Source organism: Syngnathoides biaculeatus, chromosome 10, assembly GCF_019802595.1.
Source record: "Syngnathoides biaculeatus isolate LvHL_M chromosome 10, ASM1980259v1, whole genome shotgun sequence".
Lineage (NCBI taxonomy): Eukaryota > Metazoa > Chordata > Actinopteri > Syngnathiformes > Syngnathidae > Syngnathoides > Syngnathoides biaculeatus.
Genome location: NC_084649.1, coordinates 22,494,776 through 22,516,685, shown reverse-complemented (window position 1 = coordinate 22,516,685; position 21,910 = coordinate 22,494,776). Strand labels below are relative to the sequence as shown.

Below are 21,910 nucleotides of genomic sequence, written 5' to 3'. Positions count from 1 at the left end.
AACAGTTCATTACGGAACCCCCCCCCCTCTCTCTCTCCGCAGACAAATTAATTATAGTGACTAATAGTTACAATTGCCTGCAGTCGCACTTCTACAGTGAAAGAACAACTTTCCTAATGTTATAAAAACACACTGAAGCTCCCCACTTTCCATAAATGCATTAATTGCTGAAAGAGACGATTGGAGCATCATCCTCTGTATTCCTCCATTCTGACACATGACAGAGAATGATGGATTAATAAATGAAAAAAGTGAAGGGGCGGGTGGGGGGGGGGGCAAAGTCTCTGTCTGATGACCAGTATCAACCTCCCGCATCTGCTCAGAGTCATTCAAATTAACCCTAATTAAGTGGCAGGACCCCTGCTCAGAGGGGCAGACAGACGGTGACACCCACCGCCATGCAACCAGCCAGAACAATTGCACGTGTTAAGATGAGGGGTTTTCAAAATGGAATGAGGAGAGTCGTCTGTGGGAATGACACTGACAAAGGTTATTTGGAATAAACTAGAAAGATCCATCCATCCATGCATTTTCTTTTTGCCGCTTATCCTCACGAGGGTCGCGGGGAGTGCTGGAGCCTATCCCAGCTGGGTTTAGTTACTCTCCCACACGTTTAACGTAACTGTTGGTTGTTGGCCCTGAAGAGGCACATCCATTCATCCATTTTCTTCGTCGCTAATCCTCACGAGGGTCGCAGGGAGTGCTGGAGCCTATGCCAGCTGTCAACGGGCAGGAGGCGGGGCACACCCTGAACTGGTTGCCAGCCAATCACAGGGCACATGGAGACAAACAACCGCACTCACAAGCACACCGAGGGGCAATTTAGGGTGTCCAATTAATGTTGCATGTTTTGGGGATGTGGGAGGAAACCGGAGTGCCCGGAGGTAACCCACGCAGGCATGGGAAGAAATTATACAGTCCACAGAGGGTGTACCCCGCCTCCTGCTCTGGGATAGGCTCCACCACTCCCTGCGACCCTTGTGAGGATAAGCGGCAAACACACACACACACACATATACATACATAAATATATATATATATATATATACACACGCGCACGCACACTATATACACACAGGCACTTATTAACATTTATGGGCGCATGTCAATTATTGGCATATATTATTTGCAGTCAGACTTAGCCCCCTTGGGTTTGAAAGAAAAAGTGGAATAAAAGAAAGTCCAGGAGTTGTTTGTGATCAATATCTCAAATAAAAATGGTTCATTTACCCATTTGCTCATTTCAAGTGTTTTTAACATTCTCTCCCCCCCCCCCCGCCCCCACCCCATTCGATGGATTTAGGTGTTTACTAGCACCGCATATAATCCTGGACCAATGGGAGGTCCAGCTTTTGTTACCCTGACAAATGAAGGGGTTAGCTCTGATTCAAGTGACTTTTACAAGACTTTCAGAGAAAAATGACTGCCCATGAACAATAAAAGCATTTTCACGCATTACAGCAGTGGTGTCGACAATTCAGGGTGTGTATGTGGCGCAGGTAAACAAACACATGCTGTATAGTGTTCCCCGCTTGATGGATGGGCAGGCACTCCAGAGACGTAACTACTTGTATAAAATTTTACATTCGTCCATTTTTTGAGCCGCTTATCCTCATGAAGGTCACGAAAGTGCTGGAGGCAATCCCAACGGTCATTGGGCAGGAAGCGGGGTACATCCTGAACTAGTTGCCACCCAATCGCAGGGCACATGGAGACAGACAACCAGTGGCGCTCACAATCACACCTAAGGACAATTTAGAGTCTCCAATTAGTGCATGATTCCAGGATGTGGGAAGAAACCCGAGTGCCCGAAGAAAACCCACGCAGGAACAGGAAGAACATGTATACTCCACACAGGCGGGGCCGGGATTTGACCTTGGACCTCAGAACTGTGAGGCCAACGCTCTACAACTGCTCCAACGTGCTGCCCAAGTTTTACACGTGTACCATTTAAAACAAAAATCCTCTGCTTGGGTTTTTAAATGTAAAGAACACAGCCCAACAAAACCCAATATATTCGCACATTTAAAAAAAATATTCTCAATTTTATTCAATCGGAAAAACTATTTGTTTTCCATTTCTGCCATTTTTGCATCATTAAAAATACCTGGCGTCAAATTGACCTACAGAAATTATTTCCACTTGTGGGAAGCAACATAGCGGGAGGGTCGTCATCATCGGTCCCTCTAATTTTTGACGTGTCTGAGCAAACACGCTAAACCCGTGAGCGCCCCCCGTTGACCACTGTGAGCAACATCAGGTCAGTTTGGTGTTATCTATTGAAGTTACATGTCTCGTTAAAAGATTATGATTACAGCAATTACATTACCATCAGAAAATTTCAAGAACAATTTTGTGTTTTTGCAAACTTGCAATGAAGATGTCAACAAACAAAAATATACATTGCTAGCCAAACTAAGCCAACCATGAACTGTACATTTGAAATGTCACCTCCAACTTTGTTTCTTTTATTTATTTTTAACCCACAATGATATCCCCATCTGTCTGTCTTGGTGTAAAACTGAATTATTGCTTGCAGAATATCTTTAGCAAGGCATGTTGAATGCTGAATGATGCTACCAAACAGTATTAAGGTTAGTGTTATGAGGTCTCCTATTTTTAAAATACATAATTAGCTTTTTGTGCACTGTATTGTCTGTACTTTCATCCTCTATCAGGCTGCGCCATGGTGGAATTTTCACATTATACACCATCTCATCCTGTACTTTCTACTTTGGCTTCACACCAGACCTTTTTTTACTCAAAAAAGAGAAAATCTCATCCACTTTCACCACTTTTTCTTCATTATTATTATTATTATCATTCACAAACTCCAGCATTTATTAAAGCAACAGAATTTTTTTTTTAACTTTTGCCCTCTTTTCGCGATTAAACATAAGCAGCATGTCGAACTCGTCTTTGCTCTACGTTGCCCAGACTGTGTTTCTAACTAAAGCACCAGTGGTGGGTGGTGTTTGTAATTATGAGTGTACCCCTTTAAGAGACGGAGGTGGGCGGTGTCAGGTACACAAGAAAGTAGAGTGTGTGGCATGGTGTGGCCGATTAGCAGCTTGTTCAAGACTGCGTGCTGCCGTGATTAAAAAAAAACAAGTCAGGCTGTGGTTCACTGCGCTGGATCGGTTTTCAAGAGCACCGAGAGTGCGCTACAAGTGCGCAATTGCGCAGGTGCCAAGCTTAGAGGGAACATATATCATCCACTTCACCTTACAGTTGCCAACATACTTCTAAGTACGCCAGAAAAACTGAGGAATTATTACGGAAAATAGGCAGGAGCGTTTCCATCTTCACACATAATAAAATAGTAAATGACGGTGAGGGTGGCGACATCGAGAGTTATTTGTCACCGACATGGGTGCTTGCTTCAACTATAATTGGTAGTAAATCTTAATGGAGCTTCTTTTAATTCCACAAGGTCATGTTTGAGTAGTGTTCACTGACAGTAACTTGGCACATGGGAATGATGTAGGAGGATTTAAAAAAAAAAACGAAGGAAAAAAAAAGCATTTTCACTTCTCTCTCTCTCTCTCTCACACCAATACACGGGAAACATTTAAAGGTAGTTGATTTTTCCACTCCATCCTGCAAATTGTCTCGACTTGTGGGCAAATATTTGAGAAACGCGGACTAAATGGTGGCAGCAAACTCAACATCCAGAGAGTTGACAGACAATTCGGAATCGTCTTTATTGGCCAAGTATTTCAAAAACACACAAGAGGTTTGTCTCCGGTAGTTGGAGCCACCCTAATACAACATACCGGTACATGTCGGGTACGATAGCAGACAGACAATTCTTCCAAAGAGGCCAAAAAGTTGTTTCAAACTTTTTCTGCTACTTCAATTTTAAGCTTACTTGAGAACTTAAAAGTGAATTCAAGAGAAAATTTACACATTGCGTATTAAACTAAAGCACATTAACCTTCTCTTACCCAAGGTCCGACAGCTTAATGCTAATGTGCAATGCAAAATGTAAGTAGAAGCCTTCACAAAACGAGCATTGATCCATCCATTTTCCTAGCCGCTTATACTCACTAGGGCCTATCCCAGCTGTCAACGGGCAGGAGGCGGGGTACACCCTGAATTGGTCGCCAGCCAATCGCAGGGCACATAAAGACAAACAGTCGCACTCGCAATCACACCTAGGGGCAATTTCGAGTGTCCAGTTAATGTTGCATGTTTTTGGGATGTGGGAGGAAACCGGAGTGCCCACCCAGTGAAAACCCACGCAGGCACGTTGAGAACATGCAAACTCCACACAGGCGGGTCCGGGATTGAACCCGGGACCTCAGAACTGTGAGGTCAACGCTTTCCAGCTGATCCACCGTGCCGCCTACTAGCCTTGATGTCATAGAAATTATGAACTGTTAAGTAACTTATTTTTTTAACATAAGTGGTAGCAACACATAGAGGGTGGAATAACACATTGTAACTGAGTGGCAACATCATCAATTTTTCCATCATCAAAATCACATGTACCGTATTTTCCGCACCTTCAATGAATGGCCTATTTTAATTTTTTTTTCATATATAAGGCGCACCACATTATAAGGCGCATAGAATAGACGCTACAGTAGAGGCTGAGGTTACATTATGCATGCATTAGATGGAGCTGCACTAAAGGCTCAATATTGATCCACATATAAAGTGCACCGGATTATAAGCCGCACCGTCGGCTTTTGAGAAAATGAAAGGCTTTTGGGTGCGCCTTATAGTGCGGAAAATACGGTAGTTGTCTTTGTCTGTATCTATTTTACTACCCCTTGTGGCCAAGGAACACACACCAGTAGGAGCGGCTGAATTATTATGATGCACCGTTAAATTATTCGGATTGCAATGAATTATTTGATGACTATGTTTTGTACAATACTCTAGAACAGGGGTGTCAAACTCATTTTTGTCACGGGTCACATTGTAGTTACGATTTTGCTCAGAGGGCCGTTATGATGAAACCAAAGAAATCCTGAATCGGCTCATTTACACATGAAATTTATGAACTACTTTTGGAATCAGAAATCAAGCGCAATGGGTTTTTCAGCCATTGTTCATGTTTGGTAACACCAAAATGCAACATTATCATTTATGACATATGACAAGGTGGTCACGAGTGGTACACACGCCTGCCTTTGGTGTGGGCAGCATGGGATCAATTCCCGCTCAGTGATGGTGTCAATATCTGCCCTGCGAGTGACTGGCAACCAGTTCAGGGTGTAGTCCGCCGTTCGCCTGAAGCGAGCTGAGATAGGCTCCAGTTTTCCCGCAATCCTTGTGAGGATAAGTGGCTTGGATAATGACATATGACAATTTGAAATATTGGGATACATTTCCACAAGAATCACGGATTTCGACACCGACGATTTGCCTCCGCGGGCCACATAAAATCATGCGGCGGGCCGAATTTGGGCCCCGGGCCTTGAGTTTGACACCTGTGCTCAAGAATGGAATTTTCTTTATTACAAAAACAAAGTATTGGTGTTTTTAGGCTGTGCTATAAAGCATTAATGACACTTGAACTCATTTCAAGGAGGAAAGACGATTTGAGATAAGATTCGCGTTGAGTTGTGAATGCGGCCGCGGAGCAAATTAAACTTGCAAGTCAAGACATCACTTGAAACCGGCGATGCTTGTAAAACGTGGCCATCCGCCGTTGGAAGTGGCAGGTCAAAGCAAAGCAGGCCAATTACTTCATCTCTGCGCAGAGCTAGTCGGGCAACATCGGCCTCTCCAGAGGTGGCGGGGAAACATCATTAGAGTTCCTCGGGAAATGCAACACGGCCCCCTTTACGGGGTTATCCTTTAGTTAAATGAATTGCATTCTGAGCCTCTGCTTTATAAGCAACACGGAGCTGCCAGGAGAGCACTTAAGCTGCCACATTCCGAAACCCGCTAGCCGGGAGACTTTAAAGTACGCGCGGCCTCAATAATACCACTGGACTTTTTAATATTGCCCTTCCGTTGCTCCCGAAAGAAAACCACTCGCACTGTGGCGAGAGGGAGGTGGTAGACTCTCAATTGGATTAAGGAGCACAAGCACTTTAATTTCTTTCGGGGGGGGGGGGGGGGTGGAGCCGAATGAAAGCGGATCTGCATCACTTGGCCACCTCACGGGAGGAAACGACTTTCAGGAAGAGCTCAAAATTCTGCATACGCACCACCTAATATCAAACGTGCTTGCTATTGCACGGCGGTTCAATCCACCGGCGTTACTCCCGCATGTAAAAAAATGAAATTCTTTATGAAGAGCTAGGGAGGATGAAGGGCCACTGTCATGAAATTCATAATTTTTAGTCTGTTATTAATGAATTACCTTCCCACCAGAAAACGTGATTTTGACGTATATGTATATGTAACGCCTGCCATGAAAATCCTCTCGAAGGAATTTGTTTTCGACAAGAAGCAGGAAGTGACTCACGGGGCAGGAGCGCACTCAAGTGGACTCGTTTGTTTCTATTAGTTTTACCTGCGGGAAGGTAGCTTGTTGTTCCTTCGTGTTAGCTAAAACGCCGGCTCGTTGCATTGCTGGATATAGCTCGAACACTTGGGAGGATGGATTTGCCCTTCATAAGTTTCCAAGAGACCCGGTTCGTCGTGAAAAATGGATTGCATGGGTGCAAAGGACGAAAGCTTCGTGGGTTACAAATGACAGGTAGCTGTGTATAGAGCGACTAAAAAAAACAATACTTTGGGGGGAGGACGTAATCCTTTCAGTACGTAACAAAAGATCCGCGTCCGTAACTCAGAGGTGCTAAATGTGTCGATGTTCCCGTCGGCGCCGTGTCCCCCGATCACGGCTTCGGCCGAGCTTCTGCGTCCCACGAGCCGCCGGCCAAGCCGTGCCTCGCGGACAAGAATGGCTACAGCCGGGTTGGCTCAAACAGACTGTCTAGGAGTCTGTTGTTAGTTAGAAGTGATCCGCATATCATCTAAATATGGCTCAAAACAGTAGGGTAATATTTTCTCAGACACTTTACTCAGTTGTGAGATGTTCTCTTCTTTGAAAGAGCTTCCGTGTCTGTATATAGCTATTACAAAAAGCAGTAGTTGGGGGGGGGGGGGGAGTAATCCGTAAATCAGGGGTGCTAAATGTGTCGATGTGCACATCGGAAGGGTTCCGTGCAGCAGCTGCTGAAGGACGGCCTCCGCAAGCCTTGTGGATCACTACCGGCTTTGTCGACAAGGCCGAGCCGGTTGCCGGCCTTGCCGGCCGGGGTGGCTCATCTCCGCCACGGAAGTGGATCGGACGGGGGAGGCGGTTTGGCCGTGATCCGCATATAATCTAAATACGGCCCGAAACAATAGGGTAATATTGCCCCGGTCACTTCACTCGGTTGTAAGATGTTCACTTCTTCGAAAAGAGTTTCTGTGTCAGAAGGTGCGTGTTCGTCTCCCATAGTAGGGGCCGCAACGTGTTTTCAATGGCGAATGTCCGGGGGTGACATCACGGGCAGGAGATGCAGCCAATATGGCGACCGCTTGGATGTCGAACAACACTTCCACAAATTTGCGCATGGGTGACGCGCTCTCCGCTCATATTTATTTTTTCATATCGACATTGAAGTGAATAATGTTATATGTATTTTTCATTACAATATCTATTTTAGAACATTTATAGGGATGACACCTTTAAATTTAATGAGTGGATATAAACCGAGAAATGTGTCATATTGTTGAGGGGGTTGAGGGCTGATGCTAAAAGGCCGGTGGCAAAATACTGCAAAATAATATAGTCCCTTGCTATAAAAAGATTTTTAAGTATATACAGTATAACAATACGATCAAGCAGGATTTAGTACTCCCTGGACTGGAAAACCCCGCAGCTCTCACATCCCTGACTTTTCATGACGCCGCATATTTTGGCAGCAAATGCCACCATTAGTGCTAATTATTCCACAGCGACCTTCTTTAGTCAATTATGATGCTCATTGACTTTGGGGCTTCGTGGAAATAGAAAACTGAGCAATTGAATCATTATGTTCCGCACCGCAAAGCGTGACGGGAAAACAAACAAAACCAGCGCGCCCATCGATTTTCGTGCTGCGACAGCCAAAGTGAGGTGGTCCATTTTAATCTGCCGTCTTCACAGAAATTTCGACCATAATTCGACTTAGTTTTCAGCATTTTTCCTCTTTTTCGATCAAAGTCGCTTAAAACCAGATTATCGGGTCTCTAAAAGATGATCCTGATTCTTTATTTAAGAGATTTGTAATTTCCCGACTGCTCTGAAATCGGTCACGACAATCATTGCATCGCCTGTTCAACATTTACAATGGCAAATCTTGACTCCTAAGATTTCGCCTCCACACCAGCAGACACGCTAATAGTTAGCCTAGCTGTTTCTGTTTCTTCTTTTACTGCTACTATTGTGTATTTTTCGACAGTCTGGATGTTGAGTGGCAATATGCCGCCTCTCACCGGTCACTCTTGGTACGACAACAGAGTTCTCGTTTGGGCGTGGATGGAAACTCGCGTTGCAGATGTCGTGTACGTGGTGTACTGTGTTGGTCATCAAATACACCACACGTAAGAGTACGGTAAAGCTTCGGTTCTCGAACGTCTCCGTTTCGGAAAAATCGGTTTTCGAATGAAAATTTTGAGATTTTTTTTGCTTCTGTTTTTTAATGAAAATCGGTACTCGAACGCCGCCGACAAAACCCAGAAATAACATATTGCGGGTGGCCACACCAGCTGACCCATGGCGCCCTTTGTTGTGAATTCTCACGCCGCCAAAAAAAAAGAAAAAACACATTGCACGCGGCGCAAGAAGTCAACCCACCAACGACGTGCTTTGTTATCGTCAATTCAAACGCCCCCCGAAAAAAACCCGGAAATAACATCGCGCACGGCACAAGCAGTTGACTCACCCACGACATGTTTTGTTATTGTCAATTCGAACGCCCTCCCCCCAAAAAGCCCGGAAATGATATAAAGCGCGCGGGGCAACCAGCGGACTTTCGTTATTCTGTATAATGCAGCCTCTGTACACAGACGTGTCCAAGTGACTGTTGTTTTTCTTCTTATGGAGGACTACCGTATTAACCCCCAATCATGGCTCCAAAGAAGCAAGTTGCCTGTTTAAAGTTATTTTGCACTTTTGTTAATAAAAAAAGTTTACAAGGCTGGGGGCCGAGTCGCTACAGATACGGCAATGAACTCCCAGCCTTGCTAAAACATACATTTCAAGCAAAAAATAAATTTATTTCTTAAATTATTTCATTGTATAAAGTATTTAAACTATACATGTATTTCTACTATGCAGTTTATTATCAGGAAAAGCTAAAAAAAATGCTTTAAAAAACCTAATTTGTAGGCTCGGAACGCATTATTTCTTTTTCCATTCATTATAATGGGAAACGTCGATTCGGTTTTTGAACAAATCACTTCTCAAACCGTTTCCTGGAACGGATTGTGGTCGAGAATCGAGGCATCACTGTAGTAATCATACACACGTTCCCTTGAATCGATAATGCGTGGGGTCTCGCAAAGTGTATGCGTGTTCACTTCAGTTTTAGAACTACAGAAGGACGTAAAATCAAATCAATCTTTAACAATTCTATTAAGATGACTTCCTCATTGATTAAACAGAAGGGGTTGCTTCTTTGGCAATGGGAAACTGATTTTTTTGTTTTATATTATATGCAGGTCCCTGTTCACAAATACAATTCTCCAAAGCGCTGTCTAATAGAAATCTAATAATGATGTCAAGAACTCGACCAACCTGTCAGACAAATGTGCTTTCAATTTTGAGGCGGAGGTCAAATTTAACCTTGGTTTTTCGTGAAAGTTATGGAGTTGCACACTTCTGGTCGATTTTTCTACATCAAACCATCTGTTTGTTAGCTATTAATTTTTAAACGGTAAGAGAGGTGCATATGAACTTACTCGGGGGTCGATCCCCATCACCAGCGAATAGGGGATTACTGTTTCAGCCAAATTACCCGACTCGCGCGACAATGCCAAAAACAATCGATATCCGCAGTTCTTACTGTATTTCATTGCATTAATCTGTAAAATAAAATGATATTGGCGTGACCAGCTGTTTCACCCACGAGCACGTCTGATATCAGCAAGCGTGCCGAAGTTTTATTTAAAACCTCGAGAGACGTGCGTTTGGAATCTAGAGAACCGATCCAGAATGTTTTGGGTTTGTTTTTTTTTTTTCCCGACCTCAGCGAGCGGTTCCGGAACACACGCACACACACAAAAACAGCCAGCGGACATCTCCTTGGGGAGCGCAAAGAACAGCAAGAAACATTGGTGTTGGCACCAGCAAGGCGGTGACAGTGTTAATCAGTGGCACAGCTCTGTAGCTTAACAAACAGCTCTAATTACACGCGGATAAAACCTTGTTCATCACGCAGTTTATGAGGCACATGCTAATTGCCGCCGCTTGTTGTGGCTCCTCCCTCCATCTCGAGTACCAAATTGCAGCTTTTACAAGAGACGAGCGGTTATGGTTTGCTCCCCCCCCCCCCCCCCAATTAGTCCCTGGATTTGCACTTCGGCGTGCAGCGGTTCAGCTTCTAGGAAACCTGAAGTTCAGCATGAGAAGTGCATGGTTATTTTTCTTTTTGCCTTTTTTGCATTATAGGCGGGTGGCAGGACGCCGCTCCATCGAGCAGATGGGGGTTCATGTCAGGGGAAGGGGTTATTCGTGGAATTCGGGTGTGTACGGTACAAAGTCATCCCCTGCTACTGCAAAAAAAAGAAGTCATTTATAACCCCTATTTTTTTAACATCCATCCATTTTCTTATCCTCACGAGGGTCGCAGGGGAGTGAGTGCTGGAGCCTATCCAGCTGTCAGGAGGCGGGACACACCCTGAACTGGTGGCTAGCCAATCGCAGGGCACATAGAGACAAACAGGCACACTCACAATCACACCTAGGGGCAATTTAGTGTGTCCAATTAGTGTTGCATGTTTTTGGGATGTGGGAGGAAACCGGAGTGCCCGGAGAAAAGCCACGCAGGCACGGGAAGAACACGCAAACTCCACACAGGCCGGTCCGGGATTGAACCCGTGTCCTCAGAACTGTGAGCCCAACGCTTTACTAGCTGTTCCGCCATGCCACCCCCATTTTTAACAATTCAATATAATTCAAAGCCAATTTTACAACATTACCCTTTAAAATTACAAATTATTAGATTAAAGAAGGTGGCACGGTGGAGCACCTGGTAAAGCATTGGTCTCACAGTTCTGAGGGCCCGGGTTCGAACCCGGCCTCGCCTGTGTGGAGTTTTCATGTACTCCCCGTGCCTGCGTGGGTTTTCTCCAGTTGGGCACTCCGGTTTCCTCCCACATCCCAAAAACATGCAACATTAACTAGACACATTAAATTGCCCCTAGGTGTGATCGTGAGAGTGGCTGTTTGTCTCCATGTGGCCTGCGATTGGGTGGCAATCAGTTCAGGGTGTACCCTGCCTCCTGCCTGTTCACAGCTGGGATAGGCTCCAGCAGTCCTTGTGACCCTTGTGAGGATAAGCGGCCAAAAAATGGATGGATTACTGTACGAATGAAAAATGGCTGCGACATCCGTTCACAGATCCCTCTGTTGTATTTTAACATATGGTAAAAGGACAATTTGAAAAAGAGGCTCCCCCACCCAAAAAATAACTTTTATGACACTGAGATACATTTGTGCACATTTTCATGGAAAAGTCATATCGAGCAATAGGAGAAAAATTCTACACATCCCAAAATGTAATTAACATCTTCAGAAAACATGTTGAGGATAAAAACATGTCAGCAATATAAGTGTGAAGAATATTACTTTTCAAATCCCCGCCAAACAAGTGAGGATAAGCGGCAAAGAAAATGGATGGATGGATAGATTAAAAGAAAATGCATCAGTCCATGTAGGGAACAACCCAGGCTAAATTTAGGTCCTCCCTGAAAAATGAGAAATAATCATCACTTCAGCATCACTCACTCAGGATCAAATGGGTGAGGTTCCACGAAGTAAAAAAAAATCTGGGGGTTTAACCAAAATCTTCTTTATAACAGCATATTAAGATATTAACATTTTATTAACATATTAAGATAAAGAAAAGCTGGTTTAAGTGATCGAGCTCAATGTATTTCTCAGCAGGGTGATGAATGAATCCAATTTCACATAATTTGTCTGATAATTGAAATTTAATCATTGCAAACCTACCGTAGCTCATCTATCCATGCCAGGGACATATAGTGACAACCGCAAAAATGTAAATGCACTTCCATAAGATGGCAGAAGAGACCTTTAACCAATTTATCCACCTGTTCCCATTCATACAAGTCACTGCTTCCTGCGAGCATCTCGGCTTTGCGTTCAATTCAAGCAAGCAGTGCATTCCACAGAGGAAGTCGATCTGGGAGTAAAGAAAGGCGAGTTGAATATTATTTCTGCATTCGTGCTGTTTGATGGTGGACGGTGACATTTTTTTTTTTTCAATGTATAATGGGTGCCTTAAATGACTCAATTAAGATAGGGAAATAGTAACGCTAGCCTAATGTAAATCTGCGTTAAGAGCGGGAGCAAAAGCATTAAAGTCAAAGAGAGTAATGTCGTTTTCCTGCTACGTTGCATATTTACGTGGGTGGTTTTCCCCACATACGGGAAGGTCGTCCTCATGCTTTTGCCCCACATCTCACTTCGCTATATCTACACCAGGGGGTCTCGAACTCAGTTTACCTCGAGGCCGCTGGAACCAGCGACCGGCAAATGCACTCGCGGTCAATTTCAATTAGCTATCCATAACCCTAACCACTTTGGTTTCCTCCCACATTCCCAAAAACGTGGCAATTAGGGACTCTAAATTGCCCCTAGGTGCGATTGTGAGAGTGACTGTTGTCTGTCTCTATATGCCCTGTAATTAGCTAGGAACCAGTTCAGAGTGTACCCCGCCTTCTGCCCGATGATACCCGGGATTGGCACCGGCACCATCGGGACCCTGGTGAGGATAAGCGGCTCGGAAAATGAATGAAAAAAGAATAGCAAACAAAAAGTGTCTGAGAGCCACATACCCGACCGTGATTGGTTGGCTTTGCACACAATACTGTAAAAGTGCCATTCATGTAAAACGGACTAACATTAAACTTTCATATTAAGGTGAAGGGCCTAAAAATATGATCTCACGGGCCGCAAAATGGCCCGCGGACCGCCAGTTTGAGACCGATGAACTACACAATAATTCATCCATCCATCCATTTTCTTTTACCGCTTATCCTCACGAGGGTCGCGTGGAATGATGGAGCCTATTCCAGCTGTCAACGGCCAGGAAGCACCACGAACTGGTTGCCAGCCAATCGGGGCATATCGAGACAAACAGCCGCACTCACGATCACACCTATGGGCAATTTAGAGTGTCCAATTAAAGTTGCATGTTTTTAGGATGTGGGAGGAAACCGGAGTGGCCACCCGGAGAAAACCCACGCAGGCACGGGGAGAACATGCAAACTCCACACAGACGGGTCCAGGATCGAACCTCGGACCTCGGAACTGTGAGGCCAATGATTTACCAGCTGATCCACCGTGCCGCCTACACAATAATCATGAGCAATAATTCCTTCCTGAAAGGTTACACTAACAAATACATATCTTTGCTGTGGAATGAAAATCCCGGCAATCACCATTCAATGAGTTCCAATTTTTAATGTCAAAACTTCCCGCTCAACGTGGTACCGAACAAACAAAAAAAATGTATTTTGTACCATACGTCCAACATACTGCCACGGCTGTCAAAACAGATTTACGTTTATGGCGCTAAATCTGGCAAATACGACAGTTGTTAGTGTTGTGTTTTTATAAAATTTATTGCTGTAAAACAGAGCATTTTGCCGGTCCTGTTATTTTCCTCAGACCGCAACACTAGATGAGATCATATGTATGAAAACACAAGACTGGATTTATGTTATGCGAGGATGTAAGAGGAGTTTCACTCACCACCGTGCCTCGGGCATCCGCACTGCCCGTGTGGATCAATACGCTAAAAATACACCAGTTATGTTTTCCAGACGCCACTTCGATGTGTTTTGTGTCTTTTTGTAGCTTATGCGGTTTTGTGAGAGGACTGTCAAGGGCATTTCGCGATGAGGGAAAATTAGGAAGCTGAGACTTGTTAGCCGTGTATTTGGGGTTTGTCACGTCTGGGCGAAGTCTAAAATGATCAAAAGCGTAGCATGCACTTAAAAAAAAAAACGTAAAGAATAGACAGAAAGGATGGGGAGGGTAGAGGGAAGCAAGCATCAGCAGGGGATTTTCAAAAAATCCAATATTGAGATGATCAGGCAAAAAAAAAAATTCCTCCAGCGGCCATTTTTTTTCCATGGCCATTTACTATGAACCACATACGGATGGCGCTCATCTACGATGTTGCCTGAGGGACTCGCACCCCCTCCCGCCCCCCACGCTTATCATGAGGTTGATGTGAAAGCTTTAATACGTTATTTTTATTCGTTGGAGTGCGGCGCACTAACAGCGACTAAAAAGTCAAAACCGAAGAGAGCAACATTCAGCCTTGACCTGTGATACTCAAATTGGGGTACAAATACTACTACTACTACTACTAAATAAAAGTATCACTGACTAAACACACTTCACTTGTGTTTAATCATTTGGTACAATGCATTTGCATTTTATCTCTCATAACCATTTGTTTTTAACCATTGTAGAATATTTGTTTTAATTTGCCAATGTTTAAATGGATTTCAACACCAATCAATGAGAGGGGATTGAAACCACACCACCTGCAAAGTCAGACTAACGAACCACTTCTTCTTCTTCTGGCTTGTCCCGTTAGGGGTCGCCACAGCGTGTCATCTTTTGCCATCTACGCCTGTCTCATGCATCTTCCTCTCTAACAACCACTGTCTTCATGTCCTCCCTCACAACAACCATCAACCTTTTCTTTGGTCTTCCTCTCCCTCGTTTGCCTGGCAGCTCCATCCTTCTACCAATATACTCACTCTCTCGCCTCCGGACATGTCCAAACCATCCAAGTCTGCTCTCTCGAACCTTGTCTCCAAAACATCCAACTTTAGCTGTCCCTCTAATGAGCTCATTCCTAATCCTATCCAAGCGAGAACCTCAAAATCTTCATTTCTGCTACCCCCGGTTCTGCTTCCTGTTGTTTCTTCAGTGCCACCGTCTCTAATTTGTCCATCATGGCCGGCCTCACCACTGTTTTATAGACTTTTTCCTTCATCCTAGCGGAGACTCTTCTGTCACATAGAACACCAGACACCTCCCGCCAACTGTTCCACCCCGCTTGGACCCGTTTTTTCACTTCCTTACCACACTCTTTATTGCTCTGTATTGTTGACCCCAAGTATTTGAAGTCATCCAACCTCACTATCTCTTCGCCCTTGAGTTTCACTCTTCCTCCTCCGCCCGTCATTCATGCACATATATTCTGTTTTACCTCAGCTAATCTTCATTACTCTCCTCCATCTTTCTAATTGTTCCTCCTCCTGTTCCCTGCTTTCACTCCAGATCACAATATCATCTGCGAACATCGCGGTCCAAGGGGATTCCAGTCTAACCTCATCTGTCAGCCTATCCATTACTACCGCAAACAGGAAGGGGCTCAGTGCAGAACCCTGATGCAGTCCCACCTCCACTTTAAATTCTTCTGACACACCTTTTCCACGAGCATCCTCAAGGCAAATAATGCACCTGTGGTCTCTTACTACAGTACTATATTATAATGTTCGTCACAATTGATGGTACTTCGAGAGAAAAGTATATCTTGAGGTGCTACTTGGTTTAAAAAGTTTGACAACTATTCACTGGCCTTGACTCTGGAACTGGAAATCACAGAACAGTATCCACTTGGCTCGTCAGAAAAAAAATTAGAATCTCTGGAAAATATTTCATACTCACTCAATAACACAACAACAAAACCACAATCCTTCCAGTCAGTCATTCTCCCCTCTTTCTTGTACTACCGTCACATTTTAGAATATAATTCCATGTTCTTACATTGCTTGTCTGTATTTTGTTTTATCCTGACTCTTGTTGATGTATTTTTTTTTCTCCACAATAAAGCGGAAAAAAAAATATGCAAAAGGTGATGGCTCCTTCTGTTCGGGATAAAACGTTCGCCCGAGATGTCAGAGAGCCCTAAAAGGTTTTGCATGTTGGCACCGATGTTGTTGGCGAATTCTCGGAGTGGGCAGCAAGCGAAACAGGTGTCAAAACATAGCTTTGCACTCACTGCGACTCGTGAGATTTTACAGGCGTCGCGTTCTTTCCGTGGGTGGAAAAACAAACACGGGTTATAAAATATAAAAATGTACCTGTGCTATGGGCAAATAACCCTTTATAAAAAGTCATGTTGGGCAAATGTTAACATTAAAAAAAAAAATGGGTCCGGTCATGCATGTATGATATGTTTAGTTGATTAGAATTACTGGACGACACTAAAATGGGGAAGCATCGGCCAAGAAAAGTTCCACAGGTGCCGTAAACATGACATTAAAAAAAAAAAAAAATGCATATTCACTATGTTTATGCACTGCTCCGGCACCATCTTGCAGCATCTTGAGGCCCAAGAACCGTTGATGTGAGTTGAGGAGCTTCATCAAGGCAAAACTAGTCTTTTGCCACCATATTGTGGCGTCTGTAGTTAATTACAGCAGAACGCAGCAACGCTTTTTCAGGGGGGTGTCAATTATGGAAGTAAATTAGGCCACCAGGATTTGAATTTGAAATGTCACAGAAAACAGAATTTCAATTTGAAATTTAAAGTAATCACATTTTCAATAGTTGTTACAATTCGCTGTCTGAAATTCAAGTGACGACAATTCACTGTCTAAAATTCACCGTCTAAGCCACCAGGCAGGGTTACTTCAGGTCAGAACCAAACAGCCAGCCAATCGCAGTTACGCTTTCTTACTATCTGGCGTCACGTGACTAAGAAAGCGTAACCGCGATTGGGTGGGTTTTCGGTTCTGACCTGAAGTAACCCTGCCTGGTGGCGTAGACGGTGAATTTTAGACAGCGAATTGTCGCCACTTGAATTTCAGACAGCGAGTAGCAACTATTGAAAATGTGATTACTTTACATTTTAAAATCCAAATCCTGTTCTCTGTGGAATTTCAGATTCAGATCTTGGTGGCACTATCCTGCTTCCATGTCAATTACTTGTACCTTGTCACAGCAGGGTTTGGTCATGTGGGAATTTACGATCGTAACGTTGGACAGGTTTAACGTAACATCCATTGATCTATTTTCTTAACCGCTAATCCTCACGAGGGTCGCAGGAGTGCCGGAGCCTATCACATCTGTCAACGGGCAGATGCTGAACTGGTTGCCAGCCAATCACAGGGCACATGAAGACAAACAGCCGCACTCATAGTCACACCTATGGGCAATTTAGAGCGTCCAATTAATGTCGCATGTTTTTGGGATGTGGGAGGAAATCGGAGCGCCCGGAGAAAACCCACACAAGCACGGGGAGAACGCGCAAACTCCGCACAGGCGGGCCCGTGATCGAACCCTGGATCTCGGAACTGTGAAGCCAACACTTTACACCTGATCCACCGTTCCACCGGAAGAGGTACATCAAGCTCAAAATCAGCCCCGATTATCAGTGTGTGCGTATAATGTACCTCATATTATATTTTGGAGTGCATCTGAGCAAAAAAAGCAGATCAATTAAAGATGCGTCACTTTCATTTACAGTCCTTGTGATTCAGTTTGCATTTGATTTCATTTCTCAGTGAGTAACAGACCTGAATATTGATCAGGAAACCCAAGCATACAGTAGACGTGAAGCATTTTTGACAGCGTACAGTTTGGCGCCGATCCAAATTGGATTGCCCGGCTTCCGTGGAGTTCGGCGTTGGGGGTGCGATTCCAGAAAAAATGCGTCACCCTGGGCCCCAGCCACTGAGGCAAGTTTTAACAATCCTTTCATACGAATCGGTTATGGTTTAAATGAAAAAGAAGCACAGTCCTAAATCATTTTTCATACGCGAGGAAACGGGTCCTGAGATAACCTTTGTCGAGATGTGGTATTTTCAAAATAAATTCCCACAGATGGGCTTCCCCGGAGGTGTCTGGCTCGGATTTGTTTTGATCTGCTCAGCGCAGGACAAACGGCCGGAGGTGAGGTGGGAAGACGGCGATGACAAACGGGCAGAAGACCGCGACCGGCTTTGAGGTCCGTCGCGTGCGCGCGTGAGCGGCGGGCTGCCTAAACGGCGTGTGCGCAAAACAAATCTTTACATTATCCATGTCCACTAAAAGGAACAAAAAGATGAATGCATTAGGCATGATAATGCAGGGATGTTTTATGTAATTGGCACAAAGATGTTTACATTATGCGTCTGCGAGCAGACACGTAATGAAAGACGTGCAAGGTGACGAAATTGGTCGTGAGAATGGATAAAAAGATGACTTTTCATAGGGTGCTGATGTATCCTTGCTGTTTGGCTTTCCTCTATTAGACAAAGCTATGTCCTGACTAAATAGTGCTCCCCTCACTTCAATGGCACATGAAGGCATGAAGTAATATTTTTATATTAGATATGGCTTTTCCGTGAGCAGAAAAATAATCTATTCTCTGAATTTTTCCACCTTAATATGAGGATAACCTCGAAAATGGAAAAGAAAAATCTGCCAAAAGGTGAATTTTGGACAATGTTGAGTTTCGATCTTTTCTTTTTTTTTACGATTGCAATTTTCTTTCTTAAAACATGAGAAAAGAACAAATTAATAACAATTCATTCATTTCCATCCATCCATCCATCCATTTTTTTGGCTGCTTATCCTCGCAAGGGTTGCGGGGCCATTCATTTCAAAAAGGATAATTTACTTTTACAACAGTAAACTGAATTATGATGTCGGTCACTGAAAGACTTCAACCGGTAAGTCAGTGAGGTTAAACTTTTTTTCCCCGTCCCAAAATGGAAGGAAAGGCCCAATTCACCTTGTTAATGAAACACTGCATTTTGCTCCTTCTGGTGTGTGCACCTTGGCCACCAGAAGGCAGCATAATACAGACAAAAAAAAAAAGAAATGTTTAACAACTGACTCGATAAACTGCTGCGATATCTCGTGTTGTTTGCATAAGGAATATATGCCCGTGAGTCTTATCTGTCTACAGGTGTTGCTGCACCTTTTATGTTCAAACATGTTGATTTCATGTTTGAACACCACAGCAATGGGATATGCATTAGCCTGTCTTTGGCATTTTGCATAGTTGGTTAGCATTAAGCTAAGTGGACTTTAAAGGGGAAATCCACTGGTTTGCATTAACAATGTATCCAACAGGGTCATGTGATATGTACTCGATTTTGATAATGTGATGTTAAATCCCCTTTCATTTAAAAGCGTTTTGAGAAGATTTTTTTATCGAATTTTCAGGGGCGCTGCCATTTTCGCAAGTCACATGACAGACGTGCGCGGACGTGACCATGGGACGCCCAGCGCTGATTTCTGGGATTTCTCCTCATCTGATGAAGAAATAGCAGAATCGGTTAAGCGGGAAGACTGCGTGGAAGTATTCCTCTGTCTTCTCGATCAACCGATACAGCTATTTCTTCATGAGATGAGGAGAAATCGGCGCTGGGCATAAATGGTGTCCCATGTAATCGAGCCTTTCTCGCAGCATGGTACACGTCACATCCGCGCACGTACTGTGGGTCATGTGACTCGCGAAAACGGCAGCGCCCCTGAAACGTCGTAATGGTCGATAAAAATCTTTTCAAAACACTATTAAATGAGAGAGAATTTAACATCACATTGCCAAAATAGAGTACATATCACATGACCTATTGGATACATTGTTAGTGCAAACCAGTGCATTTCCCCTTTAAATACCCAAGATAAACAATAAATTCTCTTTGTACCGTGTTAAGTTTGAGAGTAAACTTTGGGTCACTCAGTTAAGGTACCAGTGCATGTTAAGAAAATTGGGTAAATAACGAAAAAAATATCAGTGATGGTCACTGCAGCACGACCGTGTATGCATGTGTCGGGCACGCACCTGCCGTTGAGCAAGGCCAGCAGCTCACCGGCGTGGTACAGGTCGTTGCGCGTCACCCGGCTGAAGCGGAAGGCGTTCAGGTTGCAGAAGGTGACCGCGGGGAACTTCATGAGCGGCGCGGCCACCTCGTCCAGCTTGGTGATGTGCGGGTACTGGAAGTACAAGTGCACGCGGTCCACGCACACCAGAGCCAGCACGCCCACGGAGCCCAGGAAGAAGAGGATCCACAGGCTGCGCTTGACGCACATGCGCTCGTAGGTGAACATGTGCGAGATGCCGTGCAGCGTGGACCGGCTGGCGAACACCTCGATGGGGGCCGGTCTCGCGTAGTCCAGGTCCTCGGAGTCCGCCTTGAGATCCATAGTGGACCGAAGTGTGCTTTCACTGAAGAAAAATAAAGGCTCGAGGATGATCTCGAAAGGTGACCGGGAGGGCTTGTGAAGGTTCAGGTCGCGAGTCTCCAAGTTCACGCCCTGATCGGAACCCCGAGTTCCGCGTTCGGGGAGTAAAAGTGCCGACAGTCAGCTGGGTTCACGCATCCGCACACTTCCGCAAGTTACCTCACCGAACCCAGAAAAAAATAAAAAATAAAAATAAAGAAAAATAAAGAGTAAGACACCGCCTCGTCTCCTAATGATGCTCACGAGTAATCCTGACACGTCCGAGATTATTATTATTTTTTTTTTTCTCAAACAGCTGCATCACGAGCTGTCACACCGTCGCCTCGGCTCGCTTTCTGGCATCTTCTCCCCCGCCTTGCACAATGCAGCTAATCAGCCCCGCTTCGAACGCCAGGATTCCCGGAGGACGACGAGTGCGCACCTGCAGGCTGCTGCGAGACGGACAAATCCGAGCTGGGAGGGAACAGTCCGCTTCTTCCCCGGCGAGCTCCGAGGCTGCTGTGACGATGTGCTCGGTGGGAAGGTGAGAGACGATAGGGCGAAGGGGGTTCTTCTTCTTCCTCTTCCACCAGGTGACGACTTTAAATGTAGTGCCTGTCATCCTCCGCCACACACTAGTGTCAAACGAGCGTGCTAAATACAGTTTGGACGCACAGAATTCAATGCATATCCTCAGCAGTGTGGACTATGCTGAAGGCAAGAACATTATTCAGTCTTCGGGAATGCAGCGGACGCGCTACAAATTAGCTAACACAAGTTTAACCTTGTATTAACAAGCGTAAGGTTAAGGGTCAATTGGCTCTCTTTGAAGATAAAAGTAATTAATAGCCAAATACACACACAAAAAATGTAATTTACTGGAAAATCACTGAGTTAAAAGTCAGCGTACTCGGTAAATTAACAATTAGCAAGTAGCATTTAGCTAGTGTCTTGAATAAGATAAGGGTACTCGGGGGACGGCAGCTGGGAAGTGCCAGATAAAAAAATGTGAAACACGTTTGCTGTATCAATAATCCATCCATCCATCCATTTTCCAAGCTGCTTATCCTCACGAGGGTAGTGGGAGCGCCCGAGCCTGTCCCGGCTAACTTCAGGCGAAAGACAGTCTACAATCTTAACCCGTCGCGAAACAAATTTACGCTTCAGAAATCAAATGAAAAGCTGGAACACGTTTACTTTTCAGAAAATTATTCCCCAAAGTTGAAACAAATTTACATTAAAGGAAATAATTGAACAAAACAAATGTGTTTTCAAAAAATGAAAACATAACATGCACAAAAGAGGAAACATGTTTTAATTTCTGAAAACAAATTTAAAAAACACAAAAAACATATATACATTTTAGAAAGCAATAAATGTATCTAATTTATGTTTTAGGAAACAAAGGTGGAACAAATGACAAGTGACACAAATCGTCCATCCATACATTTTCTTTGCCGCTTATCCTCACGAGGGTCGAGGGGAGTGCCGCAGCCTATGCCAGCTGTCAACGGGCAGGAGGCGGGGTACACCCTGAACTGGTTGCCA

At 44.4% G+C, this 21,910-nt stretch overlaps 1 protein-coding gene across 2 annotated transcripts in view; it reads right to left on the bottom strand.

The window, feature by feature from the left end:
* The window catches only part of asic1b (acid-sensing (proton-gated) ion channel 1b), a 192,132-nt gene extending 171,452 nt beyond the window's left edge, over positions 1 to 20,680 (bottom strand). For both annotated transcript variants that reach the window (XM_061831770.1, XM_061831769.1), the window contains exon 1: positions 19,983 to 20,680. In XM_061831770.1, the coding sequence (XP_061687754.1) occupies positions 19,983 to 20,344 (362 nt within the window). In that variant the 5' untranslated portion in view covers positions 20,345 to 20,680. The remainder of the gene's footprint in view (positions 1 to 19,982) is intronic.
* Positions 20,681 to 21,910: the final 1,230 nt, after the last annotated feature.